An 18,168-nucleotide genomic window follows, 5' to 3' on the forward strand; every position below is an offset into this window, starting at 1 on the left:
ATTTAATCTATGGTGCCCGTATTTATTTACTTATTTTCTTGTAGTTTATCTGTTGAAGAAACAGGTTATTTCCCTGGAGTTTTACTCAGTCTAAATTTGTTGTTTGCATCCCTGCGGTGTCAGTTAACATATCCTTCTGCCCTTATATTCCCTGTAAACTGGTAGCTGGACCCAGAGGTGTGATGTGATTTGGGTTCAGTTCTTAGCGGCAATAATTTGCACATGATGTTGGGTTGATTCTGATACTATGAGTTGTTAGTGATCCTTGCCCGGATCATGTTTTCAAAAGAAGTAATTCAATTTTCAAAGGGTCTTTCTGGTTACTGTGTGAATGGGTCACAAGGTTGATACAAGGATTGAGTGGGATAATCATGTAACAAAGCATTTGGTGCCATACCTGGCATGCAGTGACCACTCCATAAATATCAGCCATTATTGTTGTTAGAGCTGTGTATGGGAGACCCAAGCCTGGGCTCACAATCCTTTTCTGGCTGGGACTTTCTCCTCCCTTCTCCTCTGCCCTTGGAGAAGTCAGCAGTGCCCTGTGGCTCAGGGAGGCATGTTCAGGAATGTGGCAGCCATCCTTGCACACCTGGCAGGGCTCCTCCAGGGAAAGAAGGCTGGAGCCTCCTCGCTCACCCGGCGCTTGCACCAGACTGTAAGTGCTCCGGCCCCTTCACCCTGCTATCTGCATGGCCTGGGGTTCTTGTGGTCTGGCTTGGGTCTGGCTTCAAAGCTGTGTGTAGCCTCCTCTTTCAAAAAGCCTTCCCTGATTGCAGCCTGGATGTGGGCCCCCCTTTTGCGCTTGCATCTAGATTAGAAGTTATCACCCCACATCTGAATTACCTGCTTGGTGCTGTGGCCTCCCACTTCATCCCTCACGCCCAAGCCCAGGGCTCAGTACACAGTAGGTGCTTAGTAAACATTGGCTGAATGGATACATTTTTTATAAGCCCCAGAACAAGCACTCTTTCTTCACTTATTCAAGTGCTCCTTGGTGACTCCTTGAGCATCCCAAGGTTCTGGGGCCCCTTTATTTATATTCCCTTCCTAAAGCCATTTAACTTAATTCACTTCTTCTTTTCTTCTCCTTGTCTGTGCTCCTGTACCCCTCTACTCCTGCTCCTACTCCAGCCCTTTTCAAACTCCCTCACTCCAGCCGTCATCCACTCCTTCTCCCCACTGCTCTCCCTGAGTCATGCTTACCTTATTTTTTTTTTAATACAATGCACCTCCAATTCAAAAGCAAGTTCACATATCATCAAACCCAAGATGCCACAAGTTATAAGGTGTGCTACCATTTTTATGGAACAGAAAGAGAACAAAATGCCAATTAAACCCATGCTATTGATTGGTAGTCAAACCTGAATTCAGAGATAACGCAATGTGAAAAACGTGCACATGTTGGAATCAATCAAGTATGGTATGTTCACTGTGTAACAAATTTGGAAAAATGAAAAAGCAACACACAAAATTAAAATCACCCATAATTCCACCACTCAGTGAAAACCTTTGTTAACATTTTGATATATTTCCTTCCAAACTTTTTTCTGTCCATATATGTTCCTGGGAGCTCTGGTAGCATAGTGGCTAAGGCACTTAACTGCTAACCAGAAGGTTGGCGGTTCAAACCCACCAGCTACTTCTCGGAAGGAAGATGGGGCAATCTACTTCTGTAGTGATACTGCCTCAGAAACCCAAGGAGGGGTCGCTATGAGTTGGGTCCAACTTGACAACACACAACAATATATGTTCCTAGAAAACATGTATGTATATACAAACATTTGTTAATTTATTAGTTGGTTTTTTTTCTTTTACAAAACAGGCTCTTACTATACATGCTATTTCGTAGCTTGTTTCATTGATGTCAATAATATCACAATAAGAAATACTCTCCATAAAAGTGAAATGTTTATCTTAGAAAATTTGGAAAAGAAGAAAATAAAAAACATCTGTTAACCAATCAACACAAAGATAATCAGAACTAACATTTTCATTAAAATGTAATTTTCCTGGTAGGGATCACCCTTGTTTTAAACTATTTTGATGTGTACTGAGTGCCAGGTGCCAGGTGCCAGGGATTCAGTGAAGGGACAGGGCTGCCAATGTGGGCAAAATGCCCACCAGGTGCCAGGCCTCATGCTGGGCTTTTTGCAAATCACCCACATCAACAGGAAGCTCAGGCTCTGGGGAAAAGTCCCCTTCCAGGGCAGGGGCCAGGTGCTTGGAGCTCTGCTGCTGCAGCCATGCTAACCAGAGTCCTGGCCAGCTTTTCTGCTTACTTTGGGCAGGTCTCTGCCCCTCTGGGAGCCTCACTGTCTCCATCTGCTAGATGGCAACTGTCTGTCATGGCACCTCCTATTGGGGATGCTGCGGGCACTGAGTGAGATCTTGGGCACTGGAAGGACACAGTGAGGGGTCCCCGTTAGTCACAGCTACTGGTAGAGACCTGGCTCACTACCTACTAGCCATCTGGGCCAGAAGGTGACCAAGGGACCGCAGAACCCATGCTGATGAGGCCAGCTAAATCACCTGCCCAGTGCCGTCCAACCAAGTCAGGCTTAGGACCCTAGTTTGGTGACTCTCAGGCCCAGCCAGTTTCTATACACCTGGGGGTGAGGAGGAAGCTGTCCTGAGAGGAATGCAAAAGAAGGAGGTGTAGAGGGGGCATAAGGACCCTTGAGACTCTCCCAAGACTGAGAGTGCCCTCTTCTACTGAGTCAGAACGTGGCCTATATCAAACAGTCCTGAGTCGGAGTATATTCATTGTATAACCTTGAGCAAAACACTGCCCCCCGCCCCCATTGCCTCATTTTCTTATCTATAAATCGGGCCCAGCCATACAGCCTGCAGAGTGGTCTGAATAAATGAAAAAGCTTAGTCAGGGCCAGGTAGGTGCACAGCAAGACCTTCATAAATGGGAGTGGCTGTCAGAATTGCTGTCTTCCCTATTCCCCCTTCTCCTCCTCATCAGCCAGTCCTTCCTCGGTCAAACTTCAACCCTGCTGAGGTGGGGCTTTGTCTGGGGAGGGGCCTAGTTCTCCATGGGGAGGCTGGGCCAGCCAGCTGCACCTGTAGGCAGTTTGGAGGCTAATAATAAGGAGAGGAACCTGTCTGGACACATAGGGGAGGCAGACTGGTGACAACCGACCTCAATCTCTGGGAGCTCCGATCTCTCCTTCCTCCTAGGACGCAGAAGGTAGGGAGCTGTGCCCAGGAGCGAGCCACCTCTAGGTCAGGCCAGGCTGCTGTATCCAGACAGACCCTAACTACCCTCTTGCTATCTCTAGGTCACCATGGCCAAGCAGCTGCAGGCCCGAAGGTTGAACGGGATAGAAAAGAACCCCTGGTAAGCTGGTCAGGGGACATGTACGTGCCCTCTCAGGCACAGGAGAGGGAAGGATTTTGCCATTGTATCTGCCATATGACAGTGGGACCCAGGATGGTCACAGTGCATAGTCTGAGAGATTTGCAGCCACAGCTGAGGATTAGCACGAGGCTGGTGGTGTCAAGAAGGGACTGTGGCCCAAGGCAGTAGGTAGGCTTGGTTCGAATCTCAGCTTCACCCTGCTTGGCTGTGGTGCTGGGACTCAGCTCTGAGTGTCAGCTTCCAGCTGCAAAATGAAGAAAAATATCTTGAAGGATCCTTGGGAGGAGAGGGTGAAATACTGTGTCATAGCAATAGTCTCTTCCTTAGTACTTGCTCTGACCCAGGCACTAGGCGAAGGGCTTTCCAGGTTTATTTTATTTCACACTTAGTTCCACCTCCATCTTCAGAAGACAGAGACTGTGTGGCAGGTTGGGCAGGTGGAGGGAGGTGGCTCCATGTTTCAGAAAAGGCAGAGTGCAGTGCAGAGGGAGGAAACATCGGGGCAGCCTGAGAAAGGCAGCAGGACGACTTCCTGACTCACAGACCAGCCCAGCAGAGTTGTTGGAGCCTGCAAGAGCCCTGTACCCAATGTACAGAGAGGGAGACCGAGACCAGGAGAGGCTAAGTCTCATGCAAAGGCAAGACACAGCAGAAACTAGCCTGGGAGGAGTGCAGGGAGGAGTTGAAGGCCATTCTGGTCAGGGCAAATTAGGGCCCTGGGCTCCTGCTGACCCCAGAGTAAGGACCTGAGATCAAGATCCAGGGGCCCAACCTAGAAGGTGACCCGTCTCTGTAGCCCTTAGAGCCTGGCTCCCTCAACCCCTTAGATCCATCTACTGTGGAGCTGTTGTTGTTAGGGGCCATCGAGTCCTCTCCGACTCATAACGACCCTATGCACAGCAGAACAAAACACCACTCGGTCCCGCGCCAGCTCCATGATCCTTGCTGTACTTGGGCCCATCGCTGCTGCCACTGTGTCAGTCCATCTCGTTGAGGGCCCTCCCCTCTTTCATCAACCCTCCACCTTACCAAGCATGACATCCTTCTCCAGGGAATGGTCCCTTCTGACATCATGACCAAAGTAGGTGAGACAAAGTCTGGCCATTCTCACTTCCAAGGAGCATTCCAGCTATACTTCCTCCAAAACAGATTTGTTAGTTCTTTTAGCAGTCCATGGTACTTTCAGCATTCTTCACCAACACCACAACTCAAAAGCATCAATTCTTTTTCGGTCTTCCTTATTCATTGTCCAGTTCCCACATGCATATGAGGCGACTGAAAATACCATGGCTTTTGTCAGGTGCACCTTAGTCCTCAAGGAGACATCTTTGCTCTTCAGCACTTGCAAGAGGTCCTTTGCAGCCGATTTGCCTGGTGCTATATATTGTCTGATATCCTGACTGCTGCTTCCATTGGCATCAATTGTAGAACCAAACAATGTGAAGTCTTTGACAACTTCAATCTTTTCTCCATTTATCATGATGCTGCTTATAGGTCCAGTTGTGAGGATTTTTGTTTTCTTTATATTGAGATATAATCCATACTGCAGACTATATTCTTCAGTCTTCATCAGTAAGTGCTTCAAATCATCCTCACTTTCAGCAAGCAAAGTTGTGTTGTCAGTGTATTGCAGGTTGTTAATGATTCTTCCTCCAATCCTGATGCCACGTTCTTCATATAGTCCAGCTTCTTGGATTATTTGCTTAGCATATAGATTGAATAAGTATGGTGAAAGGATAGAACCCTGACTCACTCCCTTCTTGATTTTAAACCATGCATTGTTCGCTTGTCTGAACAACAGCCTCCTGGCCTATGTACAGGTTCCTTATGAGTACAATTAAGTGTTCTGATATTCCCATTCTTCTCAATGTTATCCACAATTTGTTATTATCCACACAATTGAATGCTTCAGCTAGTCAATAAAACACAAGTAAACATCTTTCTGGTATTCTTTGCTTTGAGCCAAGATTCATCTGACATCAACAGTGATATCCCTTGTTCCATGTCCTCCTATGAATCCAGCCTGCATTTCTGGAAGTTCTCTGTCAATATACTGCTTCAACCATTTTTGAGTTATCTTCAGTAAGATTTTACTTGCATATGATATTAATGATATTGTTCAATAATTTCCACATTCTCTGGGATCACCTTTCTTTGGAATGGGTACAAATTTGGATCTCTTCCAGTCAGTTGGCCAGGTAGCTGTCTTCCAAATCTTGTGGCATAGGCAAGTGAGTGCCTCCAGTGGGGCATCTGTTTATTGAAACATCTCAGTGGATATTCCGTCAATTCCTGGAGCCTTGTTCTTCACCAATTCCTTCAGTGCAGCTTCGACTTCTTCCTTCAATACCATTGGTTCTTGAACATATGCCACCTCCTGAAATGGATAAAGTTCAACCAGTTCTTTTTGGTACAGTGACTTCCATCTTCTTTTGATGCTTTGTCCATCATTCAATATTTTGCCCATAGAATCTTTCAATACTGCAACTCGAGGCTTAAATTTTTTCTTCAGTTCTTTCAGCTTGAGAAATGCTGAGCATGTTCTTCCCTTTTGGTTTTCTAACTACAGGTCTTTGCACATTTCATTATACTAATTGGCTTTGTCTGCTCAAGCTGCTCTTTGAAGTCTTCTGTTCATCTCTCTTATCTTATCATTTCTTCCATTTGCTTTATCTACTCTTCGCTCAAAGGCAAGTTTCAGAGTCTCTTCTGACATCCATTTTGGTCTTTTCTTTCTTTCTCATATTTTTAATGACCTCTTGCTTTCTTCATGGATGATGTTCTTGATGTCATCCCACAATTCTTCTGGTTTTTGGTCATTGGTGTTCAATGCATCCAATCTATTCTTTATATAATCTCTCTAAATTCAGGAGGGATATATTCAAGGTCATACTTTGGCTCTCGTGGACTTCTTTTAATTGTCTTCAACTTCAAGGTGAGCTTGAATATGAGCAGTTGATGGTCTGTTCCACAATCAGCTCCTGGCCTTGTTTTGGCTGAAGATATTGAGCTTTTCCATAGCCTCTTGTCACCGATGTAGTCAATCTGATTCCTGTGTACTCCATCTGGTGAAGTCCACATGTATAGTTGCCATTTGTGTTGTTGAAAAAAGGTATTTGCAATACCAATAAGTCATTGGTCTTGCAAAATTCTATCATGTGATCTCCAGCATTAGTCCTGTCACCAAGGCCAAATATTCCAACTACCAGTGATTCTTCTTTGTTTCCAACTTTTGCATTCCAGTCACCAGTGATAATTAACACATCCTGATTGCACATTCGGTCAATTTCAGACTGCAGAAGTTGATAAAAATCTTCAGTTTCCTCATCTTTGGCCTTGGTGGCTGGTGCATAAATTTGAGTAACAGTAGTATTAACTGGTCTTCCTTGCAGAAGTATGGATATTATCCTATCACTGACAGCATTGTACTTCAGGACAGATCTTGAAACATCCTTGTGATGATGAATGCCACTCCATTCCTCTTCAAATTGTCATTCCTGGCATAGTAAGTCATATGGCTGTCTGATTCAAAATGGCCAAAACCAGTCCATTTCAGCTCACTAATGCCTAGGATATCAATCTTTATATGTTCTATTTCATTTTTGGCAACTTCCAGTTTTCCTAGATTCATACTTCATCCATTCCATGTTCCAATTATTAATGGATGTTTGCAGCTGTTTCTCCTCAATATGAGTCGTGCCACATCAGCAAATGGAAGTCCCAAAAGATTTACTTTATCCATATCATTAAGGTTGGTTCTACTCTGATGAGGCAGCTCTTTCCCAGTCCTATTTTAAGTGCCTTCCCACCCAAGGGGCTCGTCTTCCTGCACTGTATTGGACAATGTTTCCAGGCTATTTATAGAGTTGCCCAGTTATGGATCAGACAGTGTTTCTGTACTATTCATAAGGTTTTCCCTGGCCAATTCTTTGAGTAGTGAATGGCCTCTTCCTTCTTCCTAGTCTGTCTCAGTCTGTGAGCTGCGTTGAAACCTGTGCACCGTATGCAACCCTGCTGGCATTTGAAACATCGGTGGCACAGCCTCAAGCCTCACAGCAATGTGCAAGCTCCACAGGATGACAAACTGACAGACAAGTTTGTCTCCCTTAGCTGTTGGAAACCTCTCTGCCCTCCCCTTACCTAATTCCCGCCTGGATCATGCCACTTTGGTGGTTCCCGGCACTCCCTCCCTTTCCTGCCTCTGGAGGATGGGTCCTGCCTCCCTGTGGAGCATCTGCCACCTAATGTTGAGTCTCACCTCTGCCCTTAGCAGCTGTGTGACTCTTGGCAGGTCACCACCCTCTCTGAGCCTCAGCAATTCTTTGTGTCTTCAGAGGCATTGTGGTGCTTTGGGGAGAAAATGACAAATTTTAGACATACATAATATTTATTGTTATGCCCATCCACTCAGTGTTGCTCAAAACTGACTCCTTTGCCCCCAGCCACCTGGGAAACACATACCAGTCCCTCATCGAACCTATCCGTTTCTCTGGGTGGTTGGTCCCCAGGCAGGGCCAGAAGAAAGGTGGAGGCCAGAGATGGTAGGGGCAGGGCTGGCGGGCCCTCTCTGTCCAGTGTGGTGGTTAAGAGCATACACTTGGCTTCAGACGGATGTGACATCAAAGCCTGGCTCTGTCATACCCTAATAGAGAGACCTGGGGCAAGTCACCGTGAGTCTTTTCTCTGTCTGCACAGTAAGCCAGGAGCAGTCCGTGCCTTGTGTTCCGGTTACCTAGTGCCGCTCTGACCGAAATATACCACAAGTGGGATGGCCTTAACAAACAGGAGTTTATTCTTACAGTTTGGAGGTTTTAAGTCCAAGTTCAAAGTGCCAGGCTTTAGGGGCTGGGTGAAAGCCCCTCAACCTTGGGGTCCAACTCTGCCCCCTGCTCCCAGCCCACTGGAGCTAGAGGCGTTTCTTCACTCAGACAGCTGCTGGCTGCTGAGCTGAGAAGCCCCAAGGTTGACAAGTAAAAAGACACAGTCCCAATATTACCAAACCACACAGCAGGCCATTAACTTAAGTCCATTGTAAGTCCCAAGGTCAGCAGGGCATAGCAGGCTGCTGAGCAACAACATGGCTACATGCAGAGTCCAAGTGTGCCACAGGCTAGAGACCAAAGCTGCTGCTTATATATGGGAAGCAGACCATGTACCCAAAGCAGCTACTCAGCTGCTTGTGGTAGATCCCACCATGGAGTTGATTGCCAATCTCATCATGGGGAATAACTACCACCAGCTTCCCAGCCACTCAACCAGGCCCAGCCGAATTGACACCCAAACATAACCACCACACCTTGTGAGGCTGTTGGAAAGATTATCTGATCAGAGTGTCTCAGGTGCTGGTCTTAGCAAATGCATTAGTGGGTCATGATCCACTTACAGGCAATTCAACAAGTGTTTTTAAAGGGCAGGAGAGGATAGAAAACATTGCAATAGGTAGATTGCATCTCGAAGGATGATGTTTCTTGGTTTCTGCTCTACGGAGTTGGCAATGTAAAGATTAACTCTTAATGTGCTTCACGGTTAAGAAAACTTGAAATCTGAAACAAAACTCAAAATCATTAAAAAAAAAAAAAAAGGAAGACCAGGTTTGCTGGTCTGATAGAGCCTAGTGAGACCCCTGAGACTATGGCCCCTAGTTACCCTTCAGGTCTGGTACTGAACTCACTCCTGTGTCTTCCAGCCAAACAATAGACAGGCAAATGGGGTGAACATTTACATCAGGTAGATACACTCCTGGGAAGGATCAGTCATGGGAGACTAGAAGGGCAGTGTTTGCACAGGGAGACAGCTGGGGGGGGGGGGAAGTACATGGGAAGGAAGGACACAGGGAAGAGGTACCTACAGGGAGGAAGTGGGAAGAGAGCTGTTATGTTGTAGGGAATTGCAGTCAATGTCATGACACAAAATGTGTATGAACTGCTGTATGGAAAATGAATTTGCTCTGTAAACTTTCACCCAAATCACAATAAAAATTTTAATAAAACAAAAAAGAAAGCTTGAAACCCATGGTCTTACGCCCTTGGCCTAGTGCTCAACCACCTAAGCTCAAAGCATGGACTAGTTACGCCTGTCACACAGATCTCTGGGCTGGGAGTAGAAGCTAGTTGTCTAGTTTTTCAGAACAGGGCCAGTGCCTTCCTCACCCTGCTCTGGAAGCAGGCGGAAGTCCAGGTTAGGGTGAAGTGATGGACTAGTGCCAACACTCTCTTTATTCTTAGGGTGGAATTTAACAAACTGACCTATGAATATGAAACCGTGAACCTGGGCCAGGGCTTCCCCGACTTCGCACCCCCAGACTTCGCTTTAGAAGCCTTTCAGCGTGCCGCCAGTGAGGACATCATGCTATTCCAGTACACCAAGGCTTTTGTGAGTCTCTTGGCTCCTCCCAGGCCCCCCACCCCAGATACAGATGCTAAGGAAGCCTGGGGGGAGGTGGGGGACACTGAGTCCACATGGGTGTTAGAGCTCTTAAAAACCACATCAATGGCCAAAAGTAGCTTGGAGCAGAGCTGAGAAATTCAGGCCAGCCATAGTTTGCCTCCTTGTTCTAGACCCCATACTGGCAGTTGTTGTTCTAGAAGGAAAAGCAGACAAGAAAACAGTAATGACAGAGTCAGTTGATAAATGCTGTGATGGAGGAGGATGAGGTACTGTGGGAGCAGTAAGGAAAGAATGTAATCTGAGGGTGGGTGGGTCAAGGAAGGCTTCCTAGAGGAGGTAGGTGACACCTAAGCTGAGCCCTAAAGACAAGCTATAGATTAGGATTGACTTCAATCCTAACTTTTTCTCTAAAGGGCCAGATAGTAAATATTTGTCTCTGGATTAGAGCAGCGGTTTGTAAACTTTGGTATCCATCAGGATTAACTGTGAGGATTACCTACCTAACTCCACCGTCTAGAGAGAGTCACTGGCAATCGTTTGGTAGTTTGTCATAGAGTGTGCCAGAGTTTTTACCTTTTTAAAATGTCTGTATAAGCACACAGTTTATACACAGTCACACACACATAGACACAAACACACCTCCATATGAGATTTGCTTTTTTTTTTTTTTTTAATATAAATGGCTGGGAAGTTCATTCCTTGGGCCACAGAGAGGGTTCATTTCTCCCACACCTTTGTGTACTGTGGGCATTATCAGTCATTTTCATATCTGCTTGTATTAGCATTTAATTCTTATAATATTAAAGTGATATTTCAATGTTGCTTTTATTTGCCTTTCTTTTATTATTATTCTTTTCCTGTGTATATTGGCCATCAGCATTTTTTCATTTCATAAACTACCTTTGCTCATTTGTATATATATCTTTGTTGTTTTGTAAGATCTCTTCATATATTAAGTATCTTACTTCTTTCTCTTATAAGTTTTCCCTCTTAGTCTTTTAATTTTTTTCATGGTATCTTTTATTATTCAAAAATTTTTTATTTTTACTTAGTCAAATCCAATAAGTAAATTATGTAGTTAGGCTCTAGATCTTAGGTTTCAGTCACTTGACTTAGCCTTGAGTATTTTATAAGTCTCCTCAGCATATAAACTTACAGAGCCAGTATTCTCAAAGTGGGGTGCTTCCAAAGCTGCAACATAAAGTCCTATTAAACCTTAGCTTAGTGTGACCTTGGGAAAGTCATTACCTTCCTCTGGGTCTCTAATTTCTACCTGTCAAACAACGGGGATCAAATAATGCCTCTCTTGCAAGGGTACTGAGAGGATCAGATGGGCATCAAAGTGTTTCTTAAGCTTCAAAGAGATATGTCTAAAGTGTGGAGCTCACACTACTTCAGGGGCTCCCTTAGATTATGCTCCATGAGGATAATCACTGGGTCTGGTTCTCCACCAATCCCAGTCCAGGACGCTGGGCCTGGCACAAAGCCAGCTCAGTGCCCTGGTGGAAGAGTTGAAAGAGCTCATCCCACAAGGGCTGACCTTGCCCCCTGCTCTGCAACTGGAAGGTGCTAAAGTTGCCTGGATCCAACTGAGTGGGAGGGTGGGCCCAAACTGAGCTCAGGTGGCTCAAGCTGCTCTCTGATGTCCTGGCAGGGTTACCCACCGCTGAAGAATATCCTGGCAGGTTTCTTTGGGAAACTGCTGGGGCAGGAGATAGACCCACTTAAGAATGTGCTGGTGACTGTGGGTGCTTACGGGGCTCTGTTCACAGCCTTCCAGGCCCTGGTAGACAAAGGAGATGAGGTGAGTGAGTGGTCAAGGCTTGGGCTGAATTGGGGTGAGGGGTTAAGGCAGGGCTGATCCCAGCTAATCTGGTCCTTGTACCCAGGTCATCATCATTGAACCCTATTTTGACTGCTACGAACCCATGACATTGATGGCAGGGGGTCACCCTGTGTTTGTGTCCCTGAAGCTGGTAAGGACGCTAAGTGGGCTGTGGGTGGCCAGAGGGGTCTAAGGAATGAGCTGGTTTGTACCCTGGTAAGCAGGAAAGAAGGAAGGAATTGAGGGAGGCTGGTTCCTCTGAGATGAGGGGAGGTGGAGTGGTCCAGAGACCCAGAGGAGAGGGGATGGAGACAGATCCTAGAGGGAGGAAGACCAAGTCCCTGGAGTCGAATGTCTGTTGGGGAGGGTGGGGGCTGAGTATTGTCTATGTTCTCCCATCTCCTCTTGCAGAAGTCTTCCCAGGACCAAGAACTAGATTCCAGCAGCAGCTGGCAGCTGGACCCCACGGAGCTGGCCAGCAAGTTCACATCTCGAACCAAAGCCTTGATCCTTAACACACCCAACAACCCTCTGGGAAAGGTACTTGAGGGACCTTCTTCCCAAAACTTCCCCAGATTGAGTTGAGGTGTCTGGACTCTGTTACTGTTTGCTGTGACTCTGTTCTCCCTGCCTCTGTCTCAGTCTCTTCACCTGTGAAGTGGGAGGGTCGCATGCAGTGAGCTCTTAAGGGCTGCCTCAGGCTCAGTTCTTTCAGAATCTCTGCCCCAAGGTCCTGTCTGAGAACTGAGGCTCTCAGAGGACCTAGAGACAGGGGTAAGAATCTCCAGGGAAGGTAGCAAGGCTAATGTGCTGGGTGCCACCATCACTTCCCTGTGACCTGGGGCAGTGACTTTGCTTCCGGAAGTGTTTCCTCATCTATAAAATGGAAACATGGGGGGACCAGACTCACAGGGCCATGTTGTGGGGATTCAGTGGGATGATGCAGGTAAAGCCCTAAGCACCAGACTAAGCCACATCCTTTAACCTCTCTAAGCACATCCCCTTGAGGATGTGGGGGGAAGGACCCAACTGTAGGCTGTGCTTTCTTGGGTCCTCATAGGTCTTCTCCAAGGCGGAACTGGAGCTGGTGGCCAACCTGTGCCAGCAGCATGACGTACTGTGCATCAGTGACGAGGTCTACCAGTGGCTGGTCTTTGATGGGAAGCAGCACATCAGCATTGGTGAGCTTGGGCTCTGGTCCTTTGCTCCGACCAGGCCTGCTTTGCAGTGGCAGGCCCTTGAGCCCAGTCTGGGAGTCGGCACAGGCTTGGTGACTAGGGCTGAGAGGTCTGGAGCCACACAGGTTGTATGACCTTGGGCAGTGACTCCACCTCTCTGAAACCAGGATCACAATAGCACCTGCTTCCCTGGGTGATCATGAGGAGGAGACACAGTAAATCCTGGAAACAGCTTAGTACTTGGCAGATTCCTGACTGTTGAAAGCCTATAATGCTCCCTGGGACCCAGGTCACACCCTCCCCTGCCCCACCCTCACCCCATCTCAGTAACTGTTCTCTTTGGCCTTGGGCAGCCAGCCTCCCAGGCATGTGGGAACGCACCCTGACCATTGGCAGCGCTGGCAAGACCTTTAGTGTCACTGGCTGGAAGGTGAGTAGAAACGGGTGCCACTATGATTCTTGGTAGGCAGGATGGGCCTGGGAATTAAGAAAGAGTTTGATCAGGGCAGGGAGAGCCTCACTCCCTACCTGTGTTCCTGGTCCAGGTGGGCTGGGTCCTGGGCCCAGATCATCTCATGAAGCACCTGAAGACTGTTCATCAGAACTCTATCTTTCACTGCCCCACACAGCCCCAGGTGAGGAGGGGTAGGGGACCCCACAGTAGTGGGGAGGTGCAACCAGAGAGCCCAGGCTGGCCACATGGTTAGGTCATGTCTGACATATCTGTCCACCCACGCTCCATAGGCTGCAGTAGCCTGGAGCTTCGAGCGGGAGCAGCAGCACTTTGGCAAGCCCAGCAGCTACTTTGTGCAGCTCCCACAGACCACACAGCACAAACGGGACCACATGATAAAAAGCCTGCAGTCAGTGGGCCTGAGGCCCATCATCTCCCAAGGCAGCTACTTCCTCATCGCAGACATCTCAGACTTCAGTGAGTGGGATTGGCCAGGCTGGGTATGGGGAGCTGAGGGACTAGAGGCTGCCCAGGGCTCAGCATGGCCTCTGTTCCCCAGAAAACAAGATGCCCAACTTGCCTGGTGATGCGGATGAGGCCTATGACAGACGCTTCGTCAAATGGATGATCAAAAACAAGGTGGGTTGGCCTCTGTCAGAGCCGCTGTGTTTGGTTTTACAGGTTCTACACTGCCCGGGAATACCAGCCAAGAGGCCAATGAGTGAAACTCCAGCCTCCATCCTGAGCCCTGGTGCAGGGTTGCATCCACTGCAAATAATAGGGAGCCATTTTCTAATTTGCACGAAGATGTGCTGGCATGAGTTCTTGTCCCGCTCTGGGCCTCAGTCTTCCCATTTGTATGGTAAAGAGTTGGCCCATGATCTCATAGCTTTAATCTGTGATTCTAAGGCTTATTTCTGCTCACACTTAACATGTATGATCTCCTCTGCTCTCAGCATTCATCTGCCCTCTTACCAAGTGGGACTTGGAATGAAGCCCTGGAATTCTTTTCCCCTGACCTTGGGGGTGAGATGCACTGCATTAGGGCTAACTTTCCTTCCCCTACCGCATCACAGGGGTGTGTCCTGTGTGTCTCTGTGTCCCCCTTGCCTTGGAGCCTGGCCTGTGTGCCGTGGTGCTGTGCTGAGACATAGGTTTCCTCCTCCCCAGGGCTTGGCGGCCATCCCATGCTCCGTCTTCTGCAGTGAGCCACATCAGAAGCACTTTGACCACTACATCCGTTTCTGCTTTATAAAGGTAAAGGGTGGGGCAGGGGAGGGAAGGCCTCCTCAAGCTTCCCAAGACTCCCTGGGAAGAAGGGTAGCACCGACCTGTGTTGGTACAGGATGATGCCACACTCCAGGCCATGGATGAGAAGCTGCAGAAATGGAAGGCTGAGCTCACGCCCTGAAGTTGCCCCTTTGACCCTGTCCCATCCTGCTTCTACCCGCTGTTTGGGGATCTTTGTCCAGGTTTCAGCCATTCCTAGGTTGGGAGTATTGGGGGTAGATGATACTGGGGGTCCCCTTCTCTGTGACTCAGAATGTCCTCAGAGTTTTCCTTCTAGGTCTTGGGGAACCAAGAGTCCTCTCCTGTTAGTGTCTACACTTCAGTCTTAGGGTGAGCTGGGCTTATTCCTGCCCTTCCTAGGCCAGGTGGTAAATGGGGCTCCCCTCTGGCCTCCCATGACTTGGCTGGGGCCCAGAGGACAGAATCCTGCAGTGTATTAGAGCTCAAGTTCCAGCCCTGTCCCCAGCCCTGCACTGGCCCCAGAGAAGGCTCAGGTATCCCCTTGCCTCTCCTCATCTAAACTTGACTTGAGAAGTTGCCTTTAGACTTGAATCCTCAAGCCAGTACTTTTTGCTCACAATAAAGTTTCAAGTTATTCAACCTCTTGTTGGCTGCTTCTGTCTGCTTCACACTCTGGTGCTGATCAGGACTTGACCAAAATGGAAGAAACCTTAGTGAGCATCAGGTCCCACCTCCTTTTTGTACAGTTCATATGTGTGTGTGTGTGTGTGTGTAAAACTGAAGTTCAGAGATGGGCAGGAACTTGAGACTTGTCTGAGGTCCCACTGTTAGTTAAAGATAAAGGCAGGACTAGAACCCAGGGCTCCTGACTGCATTCCTCACTGTCTTAGGCTGGTTTCTCCAGAAAAGAATATTGCAGTATTGAAGGATTCTGTGAACAAAATATTGAATGATGCAAGAAGCATCAAAAGAAGATAGAAGGAATACACACAGTCATTGTACTAAAAAGAATTGGTCAGTGTTCACCTATTTTAGGAGGTACCATATGATCAAGAACCAATGGTATTTAAAGAAGAAGTCCAAGCTCCACTGAAGGAATGGGTGAAAAACAAGGCTCCAGGAATTGACGGGATACCCACTGAGATGTTTCAACAAACAGATGCAGTGCTGGAGGCACTTACTCATTCATGCCAAGCAATTTGGAAGACAATCGCGTGGCCAGCTGACTGGAAGAGATTGATGTTTGTGCCCATTCCAAAGAAAGGTGATCCAAGAGAATGTGGAAATTGTCAAACAATGTCATTAACATCACACATAAGTAAAATTTTGCTGAAGATAATTCAGAAATGGTTGCAGCAGTACATTGACAAATTCAAGCTGGTTTCAGAAGAGGGTGTGGAACAAGGGATATCAATGCTGATATCAGATGGATCTTGGCTGAAAGCAAAGAATACCAGAAAGATGTTTACATGTGTTTAATGACTATACAAAGGCATTTGACTTTGTGGATCATAACAAATTTTGGATAACATTGCAAAGAATGGGAATTTCAGAACATTTAATTGTGATCATGAGGAACCTATATGTAGACCAAGAGGTTGTCATTCGAACAGAACAAGGGGACACCACATGGTTTAAAATCAGGAAGGGTGTAGGTCAGGGTTGTATCCTTTTATCATACTTATTTAATCTGTGTGCTGAGCAAATAATCCAAGAAGCTGGACTATGTGAAGAAGAACATGGCATCAGAATTGGAGAAAGAATCATTAACAACCTGCGATATGCAGATGACACAACCTTGCTTGCTGAAGGTGAACTTGAAGCACTTACTGATGAAGATCAAAGACTACAATCTTCAGTATGGATTATACTTCAAAATAAAACCAAAATCCTCACAACTGGATCAATAAGGAACATCATGATAAATGAAGAAAAGATTCCATTTTACTTGGATCCACAATCAATACCCATGGAAGCAGCAATCAAAAAATTGATGTTCAGCTATTTCAGGAGGTAGCATATGATCAAGAACCAATGGTATTTAAAGAACCAGTTGTGCAGACGACACAACTTTGCTCACTGAAAGTAAGGATGACTTGAAACACTTACTGATGAAGATTGAAGACTACAGTCTGCAGTATGGATTACACCTCAATATAAAGAAAACAAAAACCCTTACAATGGGACCAATAAGCAGCATCATGATAAATGGAGAAAAGATTGAAGTTGTCAAAGACTTCATATTACTAGGTTCTACAGTCAACACCAATGGAAGCAGCCAAGGTATCAGACATTGTATAGCATTAGGCAGATCTGCTGCAAAGGACCTCTTTCAGGTGTTGAAGAGCAAAGATGTTTCCTTGAAGACAGGTGCACTTGACACAAGCCATGGTATTTTCAGTCACCTCATATGCATGTGAGAGCTGGACAATGAAAAAGGAAGACCAAATAAGAGTTGATGCTTTTGAGTTGTGGTGTTGGTGAAGAATGCTGAAAGTACCATGGACTGCTAAAAGAACTAACAAAACTATCAAATCTGTCCTGAAGGAAGTGCAGCCAGAATGCTCCTTGGAAGCTAGAATGGCCAGACTTCATCTCACATACTTTGGTCATGTTGTAAGAAGGGACCATTCATTCCCTGGAGAAAGATATCATGCTTGGCAAAGTGGAGGGAAAACAAAAAAGGGGAAGGCCCTCAATGAGATAGATTGACACAGTGGCTGCAACAATGGGCTCAGGTGTAACAAAGATCATGGGGCTGGCACAGACTGGGCAGTGTTTCATTCTGCTGTGCATGAGCTTGCTATCAGTCAGAGACAACTTGACAGCACCTAACAACAAATTGCACTGGGCAAATCAGCTCCCAAACACCTCTTTAAAGTATTAAGAAACAAAGATATCGCTTTGAAGACTAAGGCACGCCTAACCCAATCCATGGTATTTCAGTCACCTTGTGCATGTGAAAGCTGGACAATGAATAAGGAAGACTGAAGAAGAGTTGATGCCTTTGAATTGTGGTGTTGGCAAGAAATACTGAAAGTATCATGGACTGCCAGAAGAACAAATCTGTCTGAAATACATGCAGCCAGAATGTTCCTTGGAAGCAAGAATGGCCAAACTTCATCTCATCTACCTTGGTCATGTTGTCACAAGGGGCCATTCCCTGGAGAAGGATACCATGCTTAGTTAAGTAGAGGGTCAGAGAAAAAGGGGAAGACCCTCAATTAGATGGATTGACACAGTAGTTGCAACAAGGGCTTCAAGCATAGCAAGGATTATGAGGATGGTGCAGAATGGGCAGTGTTTCACTCTGTTGTATATAGGGTCATTATGAGTCAGAGCTGACTCAACGGTGCCTAACAACAACAACAACTACACACACACATACTGAGAGAAAGAGAATTGCTCACACAGTTGTAGAGGCTGGCAAGGCCCGAGTCAAACATCAAGCTGGAAGTTTCTTCTGACTCGTGCAGCTGCGGGGCTGATAAACCCAAGATGAACAGACAGTATAGCAGGCTGCTAGCTTCGGAGGATGACAAAGATCAGAAGGTAAAATGGCCAATTGTTGGCTCACAAGATGTGAAGGCAATCCCAAGATCTGCAGACCACTTATTCAAGTCCAGAAACCAATGAGCTAGATGCAAGATTAATATCCAGCAAAAGGCCAGAGACCTTTCCCAGGGTGTCCATATATATATAT

At 46.6% G+C, this 18,168-nt stretch overlaps 1 protein-coding gene across 1 annotated transcript; it reads left to right on the plus strand.

Annotated features, from left to right (window-relative positions):
- Positions 1 to 559: 559 nt before the first annotated feature.
- KYAT1 (kynurenine aminotransferase 1) lies at positions 560 to 14,625 on the plus strand. The gene is made up of 13 exons (XM_007944250.1): positions 560 to 658; positions 3,291 to 3,349; positions 9,595 to 9,742; positions 11,412 to 11,561; positions 11,647 to 11,733; positions 11,994 to 12,122; positions 12,643 to 12,763; positions 13,114 to 13,190; positions 13,306 to 13,395; positions 13,505 to 13,691; positions 13,774 to 13,853; positions 14,385 to 14,471; positions 14,560 to 14,625. The coding sequence occupies exons 1-13, from the start codon at positions 560 to 562 to the stop codon at positions 14,623 to 14,625; spliced, it is 1,380 nt and encodes a 459-aa protein (XP_007942441.1).
- The last annotated feature ends 3,543 nt before the right edge of the window (positions 14,626 to 18,168 follow it).

Source organism: Orycteropus afer, unplaced genomic scaffold (assembly GCF_000298275.1).
Source record: "Orycteropus afer afer isolate SDZICR_OR568_19922 unplaced genomic scaffold, OryAfe1.0 scaffold00123, whole genome shotgun sequence".
NCBI lineage: Eukaryota > Metazoa > Chordata > Mammalia > Tubulidentata > Orycteropodidae > Orycteropus > Orycteropus afer.